General features: G+C 45.2%; 1 protein-coding gene across 3 annotated transcripts in view; it reads right to left on the bottom strand.

Moving 5' to 3' along the window:
- CCSER2 (coiled-coil serine rich protein 2) overlaps positions 1-19132 on the bottom strand; it is a 186295-nt gene that overhangs the window by 73574 nt on the left and 93589 nt on the right. For all 3 annotated transcript variants that reach the window (XM_040434594.1, XM_040434593.1, XM_040434595.1), the window contains exons 4-6: positions 18053-18143; positions 12849-12981; positions 3840-4044 (exon numbers count right to left, since the gene is read on the bottom strand). In XM_040434594.1, coding sequence (XP_040290528.1) covers positions 3840-4044; positions 12849-12981; positions 18053-18143 — 429 coding nt within the window. The remainder of the gene's footprint in view (positions 1-3839; positions 4045-12848; positions 12982-18052; positions 18144-19132) is intronic.

A 19132-nucleotide genomic window follows, 5' to 3' on the forward strand; every position in this document is an offset into this window, starting at 1 on the left:
AAGAGATCATTTGTAGACATTTATGGCACAGCCACAAGGACCTGAGCCTATTTTCATAATAAAGGCTTCCCCAATCATCTTCCTGTCTGGAGAGGTGGCCACAAGGTAAATGGGATAGGGAAAAAGCATAAACGTTGCTCTAGCTCCTATAAAAGTGAATGGTGGCGGCTGTGTAGATATACTGCTAGCTCTTCAATTATTCTCCTCCTGGAGGTGGCGGTCACTTGTTCCCTCACCAAAAGTGACATATCCTGTAACTACACCACTCAGTGCTAACCGTGGCATCCAAGTGTTTAGAGAGGAGGGGCCTCCCTCTGTCACCCCATCAGTGCCCGGTGAGGAGAATGCGGGCTGCAGAAAGGTTGCCATAGCGTCCAGGGGCATTTATTGTCCAAAATGAGAAAAAAAATAAACAACAACTATATAAATGTGATCTTGCCATAAGCGCTCTGACCCACAAAATAAACTTTTCATGTCACTGGTACCAAAAGGAATATCATAAAAACAAAACCTAAAAAAATGGCAGAATCGCTGTGTTTTTTTCACACCATAACCACACACAAAAATGTTAATAAAAGAATCCAAAAATAGTGCTAAATTAAAAAAAAGGGGACCCCTAAATCCAAACAAAACAGGCCATATCCTTAAGGGTTAAAAAAACAAACAAAAAAATAAAATAAAAAATAGTGGCAGAAAATTATAGTGGTTTCAAATCAGCCTAACCCCGACCAGATCATGACGGCTTTATTTCTGTGCTGAAAAGCAGGGTTTGAAGGCTTTGTCTGCCCACACAGAGCCAGTTAATACCGCAGCCATCAAAAGTCCGATTGTTTGTCTCCAGGGCAGCCGCGCTGGTTGCATCATCAGGGAATAACTTAAAGATGCAGCGCCTATTAGCCTCATGCAATTCTTTCCATGTCAACTGAGACAAGCAAATTGCAAAGCGCTAGACAGTGTGTCCGCTGGCCATGGTTCTCCTCTCGTGGGGCAGCTACGTTACTGAAGCAACGAAGCAGCAAAAGATTTAATATAAGAGGACGCTTGGCACTTTGGAAAGTATGAAAATGAAGGGCATAAAAAACATCCGCGACGGTTTCATCAAGTCAGAAGAATTTTGGCTTACAAAATGGAGATCAATCCATTTGGTCTTAGGGCATACGCTATAATCGTGTTACTTCTCTATAAAGCAAGAAAAGACGGCAATTCTAACACGACGACAGCAGCCACAAATATTCTACGTGTAGACCTCGTGCCCATGGTCACACCATTGATCTGTACAATCTACAGAGCTGTACTATACCTCGTATAACTTAGATTTCATGCAGTTTACATTAGGTATGAATAAATTAGTAGTCATATTATGCAGATATTCGCCCCCTGAAGCATTGCATCTGGGGAGAAGGTGGCTCCCCATAAGGCATCATACAGTGGCCCCCAGAGGCGGTATTCCGGAGCGGTACTGCCTCCGGCTCATACGTCTGCCAGCATAAGGCATCTGATGGAGCACGTGGTCATTTTTTCTTTTGTGTAGAATTACCTTAGTATACTTGACCTACCTCTCTAGATCAATGGGATAACTGTAGCCTGCCACTCAAGACCTGTGGTTCTAATATAGACCCTGAATACCTTCATGTACAGGAGGTTTTATTCATCTTTTTATGCAGAATATGACTTTGAAAAAATGCAACATGTCGTAGTTTTATTCCGGCTGCCTCTCGGCATGTTTGCTGTGCTGCCCCTATTATACTCAATGCGGCCGGAGCGGTAGTCCGGGGGCACGCGTGCACTAGCGGCAGCACGGATCCGACAGTCTGTTCACCTGCCAGGGTTCCTTCCCGCTAGTGTGAAACTAGCCTTATTCTATGGGTTGGTATGATTTATATTGTTTCTATTATGCTTTACTACATTACCTTTATAAAATATTTTTTCTTTGCATCACAATATTCCGCCAGCCATAACTTCTGTCTACAGAGCTGTGTGAGGGCTCATTTTTTTGCAGAGCAATCTGTAGTTTTTATTAGCACCATTGGGACTTTGTGATCACATTTTATTCAATTTTTGGGTAAGAAAGATGACCAAAAAACAGCAAATCCCTTTTTATTTCCGACACGGTATTCACCGCACACAATATTATCTTATAATAGTTCGGGCATTTCTGAACACAATGATATCAAACGTGATCACCCCTGCCTGGCCCTGCCAATCAAAGTGGAGAGAGTGCGGAAGTTGCAGAGATTGCTGAGCCCCTAGACCTAGAGGTTCATTTGCATATATTAAAACTTCATTTTTCTCAGCAATGTGGGCACATATGACCATGGGACCAAACTTAGGGGCTTTCCCTGCAATCCATTTTATCAAAGGGGGAAAGAGTTCCTAAACACATTGGGGGAGATTTATCAAAACTGCCTTAGTTTGCCACAGCAACCAATCAGATTCCACCTTTCATTTTTTTAAAGTAGCTCTGAAAAATGAAAGGTGGAATCTGATTGGCTGCTATGGGCAACTGAGCTAGTTTTCCTATACACCTGTTTTAATAAGTTTCCCTCAATGGCATTAGTTTTGATTCATTTGACTAATTCATGAAATTAGGACAGTAAGGAAATTACTATGACCCTTACTACCCTACTAGTCAATAAATGTAAAGGGTTTCTAGCACAAGAATTAACCCTATTAAACTACGGTAGCTGACATTAGCTGTCAGCTGAACCTAACTAGCCTATTCCTACTTTTATCTATGCCCCCGTTACTCCAGAAATATAACTTTTATAATATGCTAATTAGCCTCTAGGTGCAGGGGGGGCATTGCCCTTGCTCCTAGAGGCTCCGTTCTCCCACCTCTGGCCACGACCTGCTACACTAGATTGACAGGGCCAGGCAGTGTTGGTCTCCTACAACTGTGTAAATCTCACGCCTGCGTCGTCCCGTTCAGTATTCGGTGCAGGCGCAGTGAGTGATGGGCGCTCACCGGCTGCTGGCTTCCTCACTGCGCCTGCGCCAAATACTGAACGGCGCGAGATTTCTCCAGCGCACAGGGCCGGCAGTTGGAGGTGAAGGCTGCCTGGCCCTGTCAATCTAGTGTAGCAGGGCGCGGCCAGAGGTGGGAGAACGGAGCCTCAGTTTTCTCTCCTGTTGATATGCCATAAGTGTCCTGGAGGGAATATCCCATGGAGGAAGGAATAAATATAGATATACTGTATATATATTTAATCCCTCCAGCCGGCAAGGGTCAGTTCACACCTGGGGTAGGATATCTGTTCCGTCAGAGATGCAGAAAGGCAGAATTTAAGCTGTAATGTATTATGGATTCCATTAGGATCCATCATAATATCTGTCATTTTACTGAACAAAAAATAAAATAAAAAAAGTGTGCTGCATGCTGCGCAGTTATTTCTGGTAAATATGACGGAGCTTCCAAAGTAGATTTAACAAAGACTTACTTGCTTTTATTTTTTAACCTATATTGATTTAATTTTAAGATTTAAGTCCCAGTAGGGGACTTTTGATGGATTGCTGTCTCTACATATCCCAATATATTACTGCTGGGCATTTTAAATACGTTTATTTGCCTTGCTGTACTGCGGTGAACAATATTGACTACGCCATCTCAAGGGCTAATCATCCAACATCCGATATTGGCTGAGGGAGTCTGTCAATCAAGGCCTCTCTCCTGCAGGTGATAGCGACACAGAGAGAAAAGCCGCTAGTGGTAGTAGTGATGACAGAGGCTACCCGTAGACCTCTCACTGCCCTTAATAGTCATGGAGGCTTCTTCAGAAAAATGAACACCTTGATTTGTCCATGAAACTGAAATATACCAGCAAAGTTCCAAGGAAACTTACTTGTTGCAGCATACGTTTCAGCTTGAGAAGTTGTGTCTTCACATTTGTGCAGTCTTGAACCATGTGGCAGAGAGTCATTTCATCAAGTATCACAGTATTGTCTCGAAGACCCATCATCTGTGTAGACCGTGGGGATTGTGGGAAAAAGCTGGGACTTCCATAGCTTTCTCTATGGTCGGTTGGAGACTCTAGGTAGGAGGAACCCCTGAAATACAAAATTATACTTCATATTATCTGCGCTCTTATCATTAGCATTTAAAATGACACTTTCATACCATAACAAACCAAATTTACATAAGGTAAAGACTTATATAACGGCCCACAATATTTGGAAGTATCTACTGAGCAATTGAGTCCTATTCGTTTTCGATCGACATTCTTCGAAGTTTCCTAAATAGCTGGAAATACTGGACAAAAGTGTGGGGTAAAAGAACTCTTGTTCAGCCCGGACACCTTTTTTCATCAGTAGGATCTCAGTAGCACTCATGATTAGCACTTCCCTCCAGGGGAATGTAGGGGAAGAAGCAGTCTGAGATGCCCCCTATGTATGGTCCTCAGCCTTGCTATGAGCAGTAATGAGGTCTCTAAAAGTGCAGGATGTAAAAAATTGTACAGATGGCGATGAAAGGTGTACTCTGTGGTGGTGGTGGTGGTGGAGAGGTGGTTTAATTAATTACTCCCCCCCCTCCCCCCTGTTTATTAGGCCTTCCACATTTCACACTTAGAGAATGGGTTAACACATAAACACTCTATGAAGCTAGCCAGGTTTCAAAGAATACAACATTAATGACATACCCTCAGGATAGGTAATCAATATCAGATTTGGGCAGTCCAACTCCCGTCACCTCCGCCGAACAGGGTCGCTTGGATAAGTGCTACAGCATAATCGGAGCACAGCGCCTTATGTTATATAGTGGCTGGACTTGGTACTGCAGCCCAGGTTCATTTACTTGAACGGGACTGATCTGGCCTGGGAAGAGGATTCAGCGCCCAATGGAGAACCGCAACCTCTTAAACAGCTGATCGGTGAAGATGCCAGAAGTTGGACCCCCAACAATCTGAAATTGAAGACCTTTCCTCTGGAGAGGTCCTCAATATTTTACTTTCGGAAAACACCTTTAAGGTATCATTCATGCCGTTTGCCCTGTTTAAATGGAGGATGTGCCGCCGGCTGTCACTTTACATCAGGCTGTGTGAAACAATAGACAATGCCGCTCATTTCATCCTGAAATTGCCCCCTGAAAAAGGACCCTAACTTTTGGTTTACCTATGATGGCACAGAATTGTATCCAAGTCTGCTGTACCATTGCTTAGCAGGGTCTCACCCTATTCAGGACCCACACACAGATGTGAGCAATAACAAGTAGTAAATTGGAGCTATTCTTTCTTCCATAGGCAACAGAAGTTCTACAGTATAAAGGTTATTGTCACTAAGACCTTGATCAATGGCTGCCTTTGGAGCGTGAATCACTCCAGCACAAAGGTTTTTCATTTTGTCTACATGAAAAATTGATGAATATTTCTTCTCATCTTCAAGGTTAACTTCTCAGATCAGGATCAATAGAAAAAAAAGGTTAATAGAGAGGAGGAAACAATCCTGCAGTGTATAACAGTAAGACATAATATATCGTAGGTGACGTGTGACACTGGGCACCAGTACACAATTACTTTAAAGCGGATCTGGCAGTTATCCTGTCCAAGTGCACCACACAATGATGCCGAGTTTGTAGATATATCATTTTCTATTATTTGATTCTGTATTTTAATGTAAACCGCTGGTTATCTGATGCCAGGACTCTTAGAGGTGACCTGTGAGTCCTACAAAACCCTATGTGTGGGTTGCGGGGGGCTTCATCTGTCAGTCTGGCAGCTTGTTTTACCCCATTAAACCAATTATAGTTGCATGTAGCCCTTGAATAGACAATTTAAATCAGCATGTCAAGCCCGACCGGTTTGGAGTACCAATAGCCACTGAGGAAGGAGTCCGTTACTCTGCAGTGCTCCAGACTAAAAAAAAATACCTAGTAGCCATTGGCTCCTGAACTGAAAAATTTAGGAGCCAAATTAAATTTTTTTAGTCTCCAAATCGAAACCGAATCAAAATTTTGATATCCTGATCGGCGTAGGGTTGTTTAGATACCAAAATTTTGATTCGCTTTCATCACCAAAAAAAGCCGCGTGCATTTTGCATTTTATGAAACGTTCGGTCCATAATAGTATAGTCCTATCCTATTTGTTAGGGTGACAAGGTGACAAAAAAATGGCGAATCGCATGGTTTTTATTTACTTATTTTTGTTACGGCGCTCACCGCATAGGAGATATTTTTTAATAATTTTATAGTTTGGACTTTTCAGACGCAGGGCTATGTAATATGTTTATTTATTTATTATATATTTTATGTGTAAAATTGGGAAAGGGGGGGGATTTAAACTTAATATTTTAGGCTACTTTCACACTAGCGTTTCTCTTTTCCGGCATAGAGTTCCATGACAGGGGCTCTATACCAGAAAAGAACTGATCAGTCATATCCCCATGCATTCTGAATGGAGAGCAATCCGTTCAGGATGCATCAGGATGTCTTTAGTTCATTTTGACTGATCAGGCAAAAGATAAAACTGCAGCATGCTACGGTTTTATTTCCGGCGAAAGAAACTGAAGACTTGCCTGTATTAGTGCCGGATTTGGCATTCAAAATACCGGAATGCCGGATCCGTACTTCCAGTCTGCGCATGCGCAGACCGGTAAAAATGTGTAAAAAGATACAAGACGGATCCGTCTGTTTGCATAACAAGCGGAGAGATGGATTCGTTCTTGCAATGCATTTGTGAGATGGATCTATTAGCCCCCTATTAGCCCCCTTAGGGGCTGGAACCCTTGTCCTATTCACCCTTAGGCCCCTTTCACATAGGCGAGATTTCTGCGCAGGTGCAATGCGTGAGGTGAACGCATTGCAACCGCACTGAATCCGGACCCCTTCACTTCTATGGGGCTATGCACATGAGCAGTGATTTTCACGCATCACTTGTGCGTTGCGTGAAAATGCAGCATGTTATGCGTTTTTCACGCAACGCAGGCTCCATATAAATTAATGGGGCTGCGTGAAAAGTGCAAGCATCCGCAAGCAAGTGCGGATGCGGTGTGATTTTCACGCATGGTTGCTAGGATGAAAGTCTATTCACTGTGTTATTTTCCCTTATAACATGGTTATAAGGGAAAATAATAGCATTCTTTAATACAGTATGCTTAGTAGAAGGTCAATTGAGGGTTAAAAAATAATTAACTCACCTCCTCCAATTGATCGCGTAGCTGCCGGTCTGTTCTTTCTTCAGGACCTGTCAAAAGGACCTGTGGTGACATCACTGTGCTCATCACATGGTCCATTACCATGGTGATGGATCATGTGATGTACCATGTGATGAGCTCAGTGACGTCACCACAGGTCCTTTGACAGAACAGGAGACAGGCAGCTACGCGATCAATTGGGGGAGGTGAGTTAATTTTTATTAACCCTCACCGGCACTGCGCCACCAATGTTTTATTATACTGGGGTGTTGGGGGGGCGCACTGCGCCACCAATGTTTATTATACTGGGGTGTTTGCGGGGGGGGGGGGGGGGGGTGCACTGCGCCACTAATGCTTATTATACTGGGGTGTTGAGGGGGGGGGTGCCGGCTATTTGATTCCAGCACCCGCCTCCTGTATTTGTATTAACAGGTTAGTTATCTTCATTGGTGGCGCAGTGGCCACAGCCCCTCCCCTCCTGTCTCTCCTCTTACTGGCAGCGGCGGCAGCACAGGGGGGGGGGGGGGGAGAGACTCCTCCACTGCGCTGCTGAGAAGAACATCGACGGCGGGGCAGAGAACTATCATCTCCTGTGCCCCGCCGCTGTATTCAACTGCAGAGCTGCGGCGGCGGGTCTAGTCGCAAATGGCGACAAGACTAAAAAATCTTGTCGCGATTTGTAAATTCCAAGTCACATTGGCGACCATTTTGGTCACCACCTGGAGCCCTGCTCTGAAAACGCATCTAGCTTGACATGCTGGTTTGACTTGCTATCGATCCAGCGATGATCAATCGATAAAAAACTGCATGCCACCTCCCGATCACCTATATTGGACGGACCTGGAGCGGCACAGCACGTGAATACCCATCGGGGCGTGCCGTGGAGGCCGCTGAGACCAGCAAGGACACGTGGGAGAACTCCTGGAAGGAGACAATGTATTTGCTTGCTAAGAACATATTGGAAATCATGGTCCCACACCGACCAGGAACTGTGCATGTAAAGAGTTCTGCTGTGTATGTACATTTCATATTTATCAGACATTGGGTTGGTCTATTAGTAGTGCACCCCTTTCCAATTTATACTTTGGAGGAGAACCACCACATTTTACTGTTTTTAAACCTTTACTATGCAGATCTGTTGCAGCATAAAGGAGAAAAAGCACTTTTCAAAATATGTTAAATAGATGTTCAGAGGACTGAGGGTCAGAATCTGGCCTCTCGGTGCACCCAAGTTACTCCCTTGTCAGAAAGCCCCTCCTTTCCCTTTTGATTGACAGGTGTCTGTTCCCTGCTCTCGTCTGGCCCCGTATTCTCATGCTTTTGGATGCACCAGAATTTCAGCACATGAGCAGTAAAGGTTTTCACCCCTAGACAAAAATGATATTCTGTACCGAGCATGCTCCGAAATTCTGGTGTACAGTGCGGGAGCAAATGTAAAGGGCCAGGTGAGAGCTGGATAACGATGTCTGACCTTCTCAATCAACAAAATAAGTGCCTACAGTCAATGATATGAGCAATGTGTCAGAATACTTCCTGAGTGCACTCATTCTGAATTATCCTCTGCTAGGCAGTGTTAAAGGAGTTGTCGGGGTTCAGAGCTGAACATTTCAGGCGTGCAGTATGGTGCAGGGCAATAGCTTTTTAGTTTATATTTTTACACTGCTAGGCAGAGGCTTCCACCTAGCAGTGGTGACAGTGATGTCACCGGCTCTGATGGACGGGCTTTAGAACTGGCCTAGCCCTTTTACAGGCTCAAAAGCCTGTCCATTAGTGCCTGTGACATCACCGGGCTCACTGTGTCTTGGGAAAAACTGATGGAGGGGTGAAAAGAGGACCTGAATGTGCTTTCATGGAATGCCAGGTTAGTAACTCTGCTCCTACTATAGTCCCTGAATGCAGACTGCGTCTAAATGTTGTTCTAGAAAGGGCAAGGGGCACTGTTTATATGTAAACAGTGAGGCACAACAGTACCAATGTATACCTCCGATGTAGGCTATTTAAGACGATATGGACAGGGGCTTAAAGGGGTTCTACAGTTTTCAAACCAGCACCTGGATCTGAATACCTTTGTAATTGCATGTAATAAAAAAATTGGTACAGCCACCGAGTTATTTAATTAAAATGTATCTGTAAATCGCCACCTGCTCTTAGTTTTTTTTCCTATTTCTTTGTCCGGCTCACTCAGGTGGTCGCACATGCTCAGTTTCATCTTTCAACTGCCTCCTGAGCGGTGACAGGATGAGAGCTGCAGAATGGTCACACACCCTGAGCTGCAGCAGAATGGTCACACACCCTGAGCTGCAGCAGAATGGTCACACACCCTGAGCTGCAGCAGAATGGTCACACACCCTGAGCTGCAGCAGAATGGTCACTCCCCCTGAGCTGCAGCAGAATGGTCACTCCCCCTGAGCTGCAGCAGAATGGTCACACACCCTGAGCTGCAGCAGAATGGACACTCCCCCTGAGCTGCAGCAGAATGGACACTCCCCCTGAGCTGCAGCAGAATGGACACACCCCCTGAGCTGCAGCAGAATGGACACACCCCCTGAGCTGCAGCAGAATGGACACACCCCCTGAGCTGCAGCAGAATGGACACTCCCCCTGAGCTGCAGCAGAATGGACACTCCCCCTGAGCTGCAGCAGAATGGTCACTCCCCCTGAGCTGCAGCAGAATGGTCACTCCCCCTGAGCTGCAGCAGAATGGACACTCCCCCTGAGCTGCAGCAGAATGGACACTCCCCCTGAGCTGCAGCAGAATGGACACACCCCCTGAGCTGCAGCAGAATGGACACACACCCTGAGCTGCAGCAGAATGGTCACACACCCTGAGCTGCAGCAGAATGGTCACACACCCTGAGCTGCAGCAGAATGGTCACACACCCTGAGCTGCAGCAGAATGGTCACACACCCTGAGCTGCAGCAGAATGGACACTCCCCCTGAGCTGCAGCAGAATGGACACTCCCCCTGAGCTGCAGCAGAATGGACACTCCCCCTGAGCTGCAGCAGAATGGACACTCCCCCTGAGCTGCAGCAGAATGGACACTCCCCCTGAGCTGCAGCAGAATGGACACTCCCCCTGAGCTGCAGCAGAATGGACACTCCCCCTGAGCTGCAGCAGAATGGACACTCCCCCTGAGCTGCAGCAGAATGGACACTCCCCCTGAGCTGCAGCAGAATGGACACTCCCCCTGAGCTGCAGCAGAATGGACACTCCCCCTGAGCTGCAGCAGAATGGACACTCCCCCTGAGCTGCAGCAGAATGGACACTCCCCCTGAGCTGCAGCAGAATGGACACTCCCCCTGAGCTGCAGCAGAATGGACACTCCCCCTGAGCTGCAGCAGAATGGACACTCCCCCTGAGCTGCAGCAGAATGGACACTCCCCCTGAGCTGCAGCAGAATGGACACTCCCCCTGAGCTGCAGCAGAATGGACACTCCCCCTGAGCTGCAGCAGAATGGACACTCCCCCTGAGCTGCAGCAGAATGGACACTCCCCCTGAGCTGCAGCAGAATGGACACTCCCCCTGAGCTGCAGCAGAATGGACACTCCCCCTGAGCTGCAGCAGAATGGACACTCCCCCTGAGCTGCAGCAGAATGGACACTCCCCCTGAGCTGCAGCAGAATGGACACACCCCCTGAGCTGCAGCAGAATGGACACACCCCCTGAGCTGCAGCAGAATGGACACACTCCCTGAGCTGCAGCAGAATGGACACACCCCCTGAGCTGCCAGATTGATATAAATCAAGCAGAGCAATGAATGGAGAGATCTTTGGATCCATGTGAGTTACAAGGCTAGTTCTAGCTTTGTTAGAAAGAAATTATTATCATCTACTATATAATGTCTAATTTAAATTTTTTACATTATTCAAGGGATAACCCCTTTAACAAAATAAATTAGCACTCTTACAGCAAAGTTTATGGAGGGGTTGGGGGCATGGTTATAGGTCAAATGAGCTTTGGGAGAACAACGGTGTGTATCTATGGCTAGCTGTAGTGGTGAGAAAAGTGGAAGAGAAAGTATGATCATAGATGTTCCAGGCTTACGACCAGTTTTTAGGTGTAGGTATTTTTCCTATTGATCCCTTTAGAATCACTTAATCGATGTCCAGTGAGATCACTGTGTGCATTATCTTTTAGCTTTACCACCATGTTTATTAGGGTCTTTATACATTGGCAGATTTCTGCATATTACTGAGTGCCGATCGACACTTAAAGGGGTTATCCAGTATCTACAACAGCACCCCCATGTGCCGGGCCCCTCCGTGGGAATATACTTACCCCGCTCCCGGTCCCCGCACCGCTGCTGCTGCTTCTCCCTGTACACGGATAAAAACATCCGATGTCGGGGGGAAGAGAAGTCAATGGCACCAGCGGGGCTAGGGAGCCCCGTCCCCGCCTGCCATACACCTTGATCAGAGTCCACCTGTGGTAAATTCAGTTGATTGGACATGATTTGGAAAGACACACCCCTGTCTATATAAGGTCTCACAGCTGACAATGCATATCAGAGCAAAAAACAAGCCGTAAGGAGGAAAGAACTTTCTGTAGAGCTCAGAGACAGGATTGTGTGGAGGCACAGGTCTGGAGAAGGGTTAAAAAAAATGTGTGCTGCACTGAAAGTTCCTAAAAGCACAGTGGCCCCACCAAACTAAATAATTGGGGAAAAGGGCCTTGGTAAGAGCCCAATAGTCATTCTGTCTGAGCTCCAAAGATCAACCATCACTGCAGCACTCCACCAATCTCGGCTTTAAGGCAGCAAGGCCAGAAAGAAGCATTTCCTCATTAAAAGACACATGAAAGTCTGCAGAAAATTACCTAAAGGACTCCCAGACTGTGAGAAACAAGATTCTCTGGTCTAATAAAACCAAGATTGAACTTTTTGGCCTCAATTCTAAGCATCATGTTTTTGAGGAAACCAGCCACTGTATATCACCTGCCCAATACCACCCCTACAATGAAGCATGGTCATTGCAGAGTCATGCTGTGGGGGTGCTTATTAGCGGCTAGGAAAGGGTGACTGGTCAGAGTTGATGGAAAGCTGAATGGAGGCAAGTACAGAGATATTCTTAATGAAAACCTGATCCAGTATTCTTTGGACCTCAGACAGGACAATTCCAACAAGACAATGACCGTAAGCACACAACCAAGAAAACATAGGAGTAGCTTTGCACAGACAACTCTGTGAATGTCCCCAATTGGCCCCGCCAGAGCCCTGATCTGAAAATGGCTGTCCACCAATGGTCCCATTCCAACCTGACAGGGCTTTAGAGAATCTGCAGAGAAGAATGGCAGAAAATCCACAAATCCAGATGTGCAAACCTTGTGGCATCATAACCAAGAAGACTGGAGGCTGTAAGGGCTGCCAAAGGTGCTTCAACCAAGTCCTGAGTAAAAGGTCTGAGTACTTATGTCAATGCAACATTTTTGGAGTATTTCTTTCTCAGTTAAATTAGCAAAGATTTCTAACATTCTTTTGTTACTTTGTCATTATGAGGTTTTGAGTACAAAATGAGGATTTATGATGAAGAATGATGAATTATTTTAGCACAAGGCCACAACAAAGTGTGAACAAGTGAAAGGCTCAGAAGACTTTCTAAAAACACTGTATACCTCTGCCAGGGTGTCCTGATGCTGGAGGCCATTAATGTTTCGTCAAATGAAAAATTAGAAATAAAGACTAGAAAAAGTTATACTGGATCCTTGGTAAGAAGTGAGTCACCCACCTGCCATTCTCGTAGTGGTCAGGATTGCTTAAGTGGTACTGTTCTTGCCCATTTAGGCGGGGAGGTGCCCTTTTCCAAAACACTTGCTTCTGTCGCAAACTCCGCTCAGCTCGGCTCATGCTTTCAATTTTCCCTGAAATTAATGGTAAAGTTAGCAGAACGTCTACTCTATAATAATAATAATAATAATAATAATAATAATAATAATAATAAAAAATAAAATAAAAATAAAAACCTGGTTACTTCCAAAAGTATTAATACAGTTGCGTATGAAACTGGCCTGCATATGGGTGGAGAAGTTGAATTTTCAGGTTGCTATACATTTTTGTATACACAGCTCTACAATATAAGCAGTTTTTTATTTGTACTGGAACCTGATGGCCTTCACTGCATGAAAAACACAAAGAATCTACTAATCAGTAGAGCAGTACTGCATATTAAAGGTGTTGCCAAGGTTTTTCTAAAGAAAGGGAAACTTTCAGAATCATAACAGAATAATAATAGAATGTTATACTTACTGTTAAAACTCCCCTCTGCTCCAGTGCTCTCCACCAGCCTGTGCCATGCCTGTATACCACACGTCACCGCTGCAGCCAGAACATCACGTCACGACTGCAGTGGCAGAGAGGAGCAGAGGGGGCCCAGGGCAGTCATTTTTTTTATTATTCTGATAATTTCCTTTTGTTCAAAAAAATAATAATAAAACATTCCCTTTAAAAACAAACTAAAAAGGAGTCGCCCTTTAAAATGTAACAAAAATAAACGCCAATTAAACAGATATATACATTGTGATTTTTAAAATCAGTGCCATATGAATATGGTGTGAAGGACAAAAAAAATAAATCAGTGTTCAACAGGTGCCATTCAGATGTAGAAGAGGAGGCTACTAAGGTTCTAGTCAGATACAGCAGACGGTAGGTAGTAACGGTATGTGGCAGAGGGATGGTAGCATGGTGCTAATCAGATGTAACAGGAGGGGACTAGTAAGGTGCTAGTCATATGTAACAGAGAGACATTAGTCAGATATAGCCGAGGGGTACTAGTCAGATGTTAGGGCGGACAGCTGGAACACCACTTAGACTATTGGGTATAACAGATATAAGGTGTAGCAGAGGAGAGGCTGTCGAGTGTAGGTAGACAGCCGGGTGGGGCAGAGGAAAGAATGGTGGATGTAGCAGAGGGGAATCGAGCAGCTCGTCATCTGTCACAGCTCCCAGAAATATCACAACAGTTTTCTATAAGACTGCAGATAACCTTCCCAAAATATCTTAGCCGGTTCGAGGCTTTCACCCCTGCTACATCTCTCTACGGCTTCCACTGCTACAGCAGACTGTGCCAAACAACAACTTTCTGCCTCCACAAGTGACTCATAGTTGTCACGAATATAATGTAACGCTGCTTCTTCCAACCAAGAATGCCTTGCTTCAGCAGATACGTTCCCTCGTCTGCTGCTCCCAACGCTTGTGCCAATCTCCAATATACCCAAAGACAAGAATATTTATACCCCTCATTCTATAAGAGACCAGAAAAGTCCTGAAGAAACAGGGAAAGCAGCAAGAAACACTGTGTGAAGTAATCGGATAAAGGTTAGCAAGTCTGAGCGGAGCTCCAGCATCTACTTACCCAAACACAAGATCCACACAAGGGGAACATTGTGTCATTTTCCAGCCGACTCTTGCACTACTGCATACAAGACTTTTAAACAAACAGGCTTTCCTTCCTACTGAATTCCCACCCTTCGTGTGGCTGGGAATACGGCCCAGTTTCGTCCTGTGACTTGGAAAAAAAAAAAAAAACACAGCCCTGACTAACCACTTGCATAGCTAGCAAAGCAGACTGGAGTCTTTAAATAGCTGCCTCTGCTGGAGCGTAGACCAGCCTGATGCGGGAAGGCCTCTACTGCACCAGATCTACTACTACCCAGCAAATTCCTAGACGGCCTCGCTAGACATCAAGATAAACCCAAGACGCATGAAAAGGAGCGCTGCAGGGATCTGCTGCACTGAGCACTAGAGGTTAAACAAGCGAAGCAGGGCTCTTCATGTAAAGTCATGCTCTGGGTGCTTACTACAAGCCTAAAACATTCATTAATGAGCTTCAGTGCAGCTACAAAGGCTTAACAAGCCGTGTGGAGACAAATAAGAGATGCATTCATGTGATCTCTAAGGCAGGTTCAGTCTCAGACTATATAGCCATACTAATTATTACCAATAAAGCAGCAAGACCAGGCCATATGCTAAGGGAGTGACTGAATGGGCCGGAAATGCTTACCATCTACCAAAGTATGACCAGGGATAAATGTTTCATGTATAAAGTCTCCAGAGCCACTGAAAAGGTTACTTTAGGGATCTGCATGAACAGCAATTCCATACAGTCTAGGAAGTTCTCCATGTACATGCTGACCATCACCAGGACAAGAGGTGTTGTACTGTATTACATGGTGCTCATTCACTGCCCATCAGATCTTCATTCTAATAGAAGAGGTCCTAAATTGAGATCCCTCCTAAGTCCATGTGGCTTATTATGAGGTACAGACAGAGGTTGTTCTAATTGCACATTACTATTTAAAGAAGACTGGGAACGCCTTTTCATATCTGCAAACTGGTCAACACTGTTCTTTGTTCTAGCACCAACCTTTCTTCTTGTCCTCTTCTGCTGGACCGGATGTGTCACATACTGTCTACACGCACATCACCACTGCTAGTCAATAAGTGGCCTCAGCGGTTGCATAGGCCACTGCTGGCCGCAGATTGGCTGGCAGTGGAGATGTGTGTGTAGATAGCATGTCACACATCCGGTCACCGAGAGGCTGGAACTGGAGCACTGGGGGGGGGGGGGGGGGTTGTAAAGTGGTCTCCCGGTCTCAGAGGAGTGTCTAACAGGATTATATTTTGTATATATGAGGCAGAATGAGTTTAAAAAAAGTACATGCTGGCTTCCACTTCCTAGCTCCAGCTCGACACCCAAGAAACGGTAGGATATATCTACTCAGTCAAGCCCTGGATGTAGCCATCACACCGCTCGGCCACTGATTTTCCACCTATCGAGCCAGGACCAGGAATGGGGGACCCAGTGTAGGAATGGGCAGGTAATCTGTATCACCTGGACAGTTACAAAACATTTCTGAAGCAAATCTGTGTGAATATGCCCAAATGATGGCTAGGGACCATGTACATTATAACCATCAAACAAGAATGGACCAAACCATTCCTTTCTCTAGGTAAATGATATTTAAAGAGGTTGGCCACTTTCTGGCTACTTGTGACCAATGTGTATGTAATATGACTATATTGCAATTGCTAGCATAGCCTTTGTTGATATTATGTGCCTTTTATAAGCCATGTCCCCTTGTTATGGAAATATTCTGTGCTATCAACCTGTCCATAAGATGGCCGCTGATGGAAGGTCATGTGACCAGGCAAATCACCTCCATGTGGTGTTTTCTCTATTCAAACACACCGCACCTGCACTAAACTCTCGCCATTTGAACAGCAGATGGCAGGGGCAATGTATTTGAACAGAGGAGACATCATATGAACGTGATATGACCCTCCATCAGCAGCCATGTTATGGACAGAATCTCTGTGGGGAGAGCACAAAATACTTGGCAAACAAGGAGGCATACCTAATTAAATGTAGAAAATGGTCTGCCAATAGCAGGCTGCGACAAGAACGAGCCTCCTTTGCGTCAACCGCGATGCTAGGGAGACTTGTTCCTGTTGTGGCCTCTCGGTCGCTGGATGTTTTGATCCGCATGGCGGGGAGATGCAGCGGCGGATGCATGGTCATCAGAAGTGACGCGGGTGCCGAGGAGCGAGGCAAGTACAATCTGTGTGAGGGGCCGGGCATTTGGGGGGGGGGGCATTATAGGGGTTGGATAACCCCTTTAATTCACAAGCAGATTTTTTTTTTGCGACTGAAAATATGTTCCATTGATCTAAATGGGACTGTTCTGTCTCATGGATTTCAACATGTCCCGTTTAAACAATTGATACAGTCATAGAATTTTCTTCAACAAATAGAAATATGTACAGTATACAAATGTGATTGAACCTTAAAAAGGTTTTCCAATTTTTTTCCTCTGGATAGGTCATCAGTATCTGACCGGTGGGGGTCCGACACCCTGGACCTCCACTGATCAGCTGTTTTGAGAAGGCACCAGCACTCCTGTGAGCAATGTGGCCTTCACGCAGCTTACCCAAGCAGAGCGCCGTACATTACATAGCGGCTGTGCTTGGCATTGCACTCGGCTCCATTCAACTGAACAGGGCTGAGCTGCTCCTAGGCCACGTGAACGATGAACATGTCATCACTGGCCTAGGAAAAGCAGAGAGAAGGATGTGGCGCTCACAAGAGCTCTGCCTTCTCAAACAGCTGATCGACAGGGGTCTCGGGTGTCGGACCCCCACGACCAGATATCTTGAGGATTAGTCATCAGTAAAAAGATCTTGAAAACCCCTCTAAATAGCAGAACACAGGCCACAGTTTACAGCAGCCTGAACTCTGTGTATGAACACACGTTGCAGAGAAGCAGTAGAACATTTGATTTTGGTTTGAATTTCCTTTTTACCAGATCCTTCACACTCAAAATGGCAGAGAATCCAATAACATAAGAAAATAATAAGCTTTAAAAATGGTTACTTCCATCATGTATTATTGGAGGGAGCCCAAATTCGAGGACCCCTGAAGAGTAGGAGAACTAAGGGGTGAAGGACTCTTAGGCTTTTCTCCTGCACTGTGCCACTTTTGGTGACCCCCTAAGGAGGCAACTGCAACACAGACCCCATTCAAGTGAATGTAAGGCCTGGGGTTCCCAGTCAGACTCCCAACAGTCAGTAAGCTGTAACAGCCTAGACCTATGGCGTCCAATACTATAGTAGAAAACCCCCAAAAGGAAAGGCTCCACCTTTGCTACATACAATAAACAGAATTGGGTGCACTGGTTCTAATCCTGAAGTACCATTTTAGTCTTCGAGGAGATTTATCAAAACTGGTGTAAAAAAAAAGGGCTCCTTTGGAAAATGAAAGGTAAAATCTGATTGGTTGCTATGGGCAACTAAACCAGTTCTACTTTACACCAGTTTTGCTAAATCTCCCCCACTGTGTCTATTCACTGCAAAAATAATGTTCTGTAAGCAAGTGAAACTGTTACAGTCTAAGAGTTGGGGACGGGTACAGAACAAAAATAAATAAGAAACACAAACCCATGTCACATGTAGTGTCTTCCGGCAAATCCACATCCAACATAAGATCATCATCTTCTAAATCGCAGGAATCAAGATTATTGAGGATATCCTGTATATGAACACAATGCAAACAATGGATCAGTAACGGACACCAAAGCAGATTCTGACATTATCTTGAAGACATACCGTACATTTCTCGGTGGATTCAATGGTCTCTATATTATACAGTATATGCATATCTATGTCTTAAAGGCCAGCGACACCTTCAGGGCCAAATTCTTATTACTGATTTAAACATATTTGGGGTTAATAAACATTTAGATAATGGGCTATATTAACTTTTTAACAGTTAAGCTTCACACTATATTGCAGCTGCCAAAGTCAGTTCTGTGATAAACCCATCAGACTGGTCATCTGATAGCTTGTCCTCCAGACTTGGGCAGAGATTAGCTTAATAGCAAGTTCAGCGGAGGTCAGAGGAGTGCCTGGAGAACAAGTCTTATGACGAAATTATCACAGTGCAACTTTCTTAGGCTGCTATATAGTGTCAAATATTGCACTTGTAGAAGCCATATGGTGCGAAACTTAAAGACCTATTACAAAAATGATTATTGGCTCCAAATACATCTAAATCAGCATTAAAGAGGTCTTCCGGGTGTTATCGATAATCTAGCCACAGGACACACGGCACACCTGCCGATCAGCTGTTTGAAGATGCCACTCCGGAGAGATGCAGCCTCCTCGCAGCTTACCGAGCACAGTGCCATTCATTGGCTAGCGCTGTGCTTGGTAGTGCATCTCAGCCTTATGCAATTAAAGGGGATTGAACTGCACCTAGGCCATGCGACCGATGAACTAGACATCAATGGCCTATGAAGAAACCGGTGCGCTTACTGAGTGCTGCAGCCTCGGCAGAGGTGTTGGACCCCCATGGATCAGATATTGATGATCTATCCTGTGGATAGGTCATCAATATAAAAAAAAAAAGGAAACCTTTAATTCCATAGCTCTCCCATCCTTCCCCTCAACAACCTGCTGGATTTTGTCGTTTGAGCTGCCCCCGAGCCACAGAATTTGATGAGGCGGCTGCAGAGCCAT

This window comes from Bufo bufo, chromosome 6 (assembly GCF_905171765.1).
Source record: "Bufo bufo chromosome 6, aBufBuf1.1, whole genome shotgun sequence".
Lineage (NCBI taxonomy): Eukaryota > Metazoa > Chordata > Amphibia > Anura > Bufonidae > Bufo > Bufo bufo.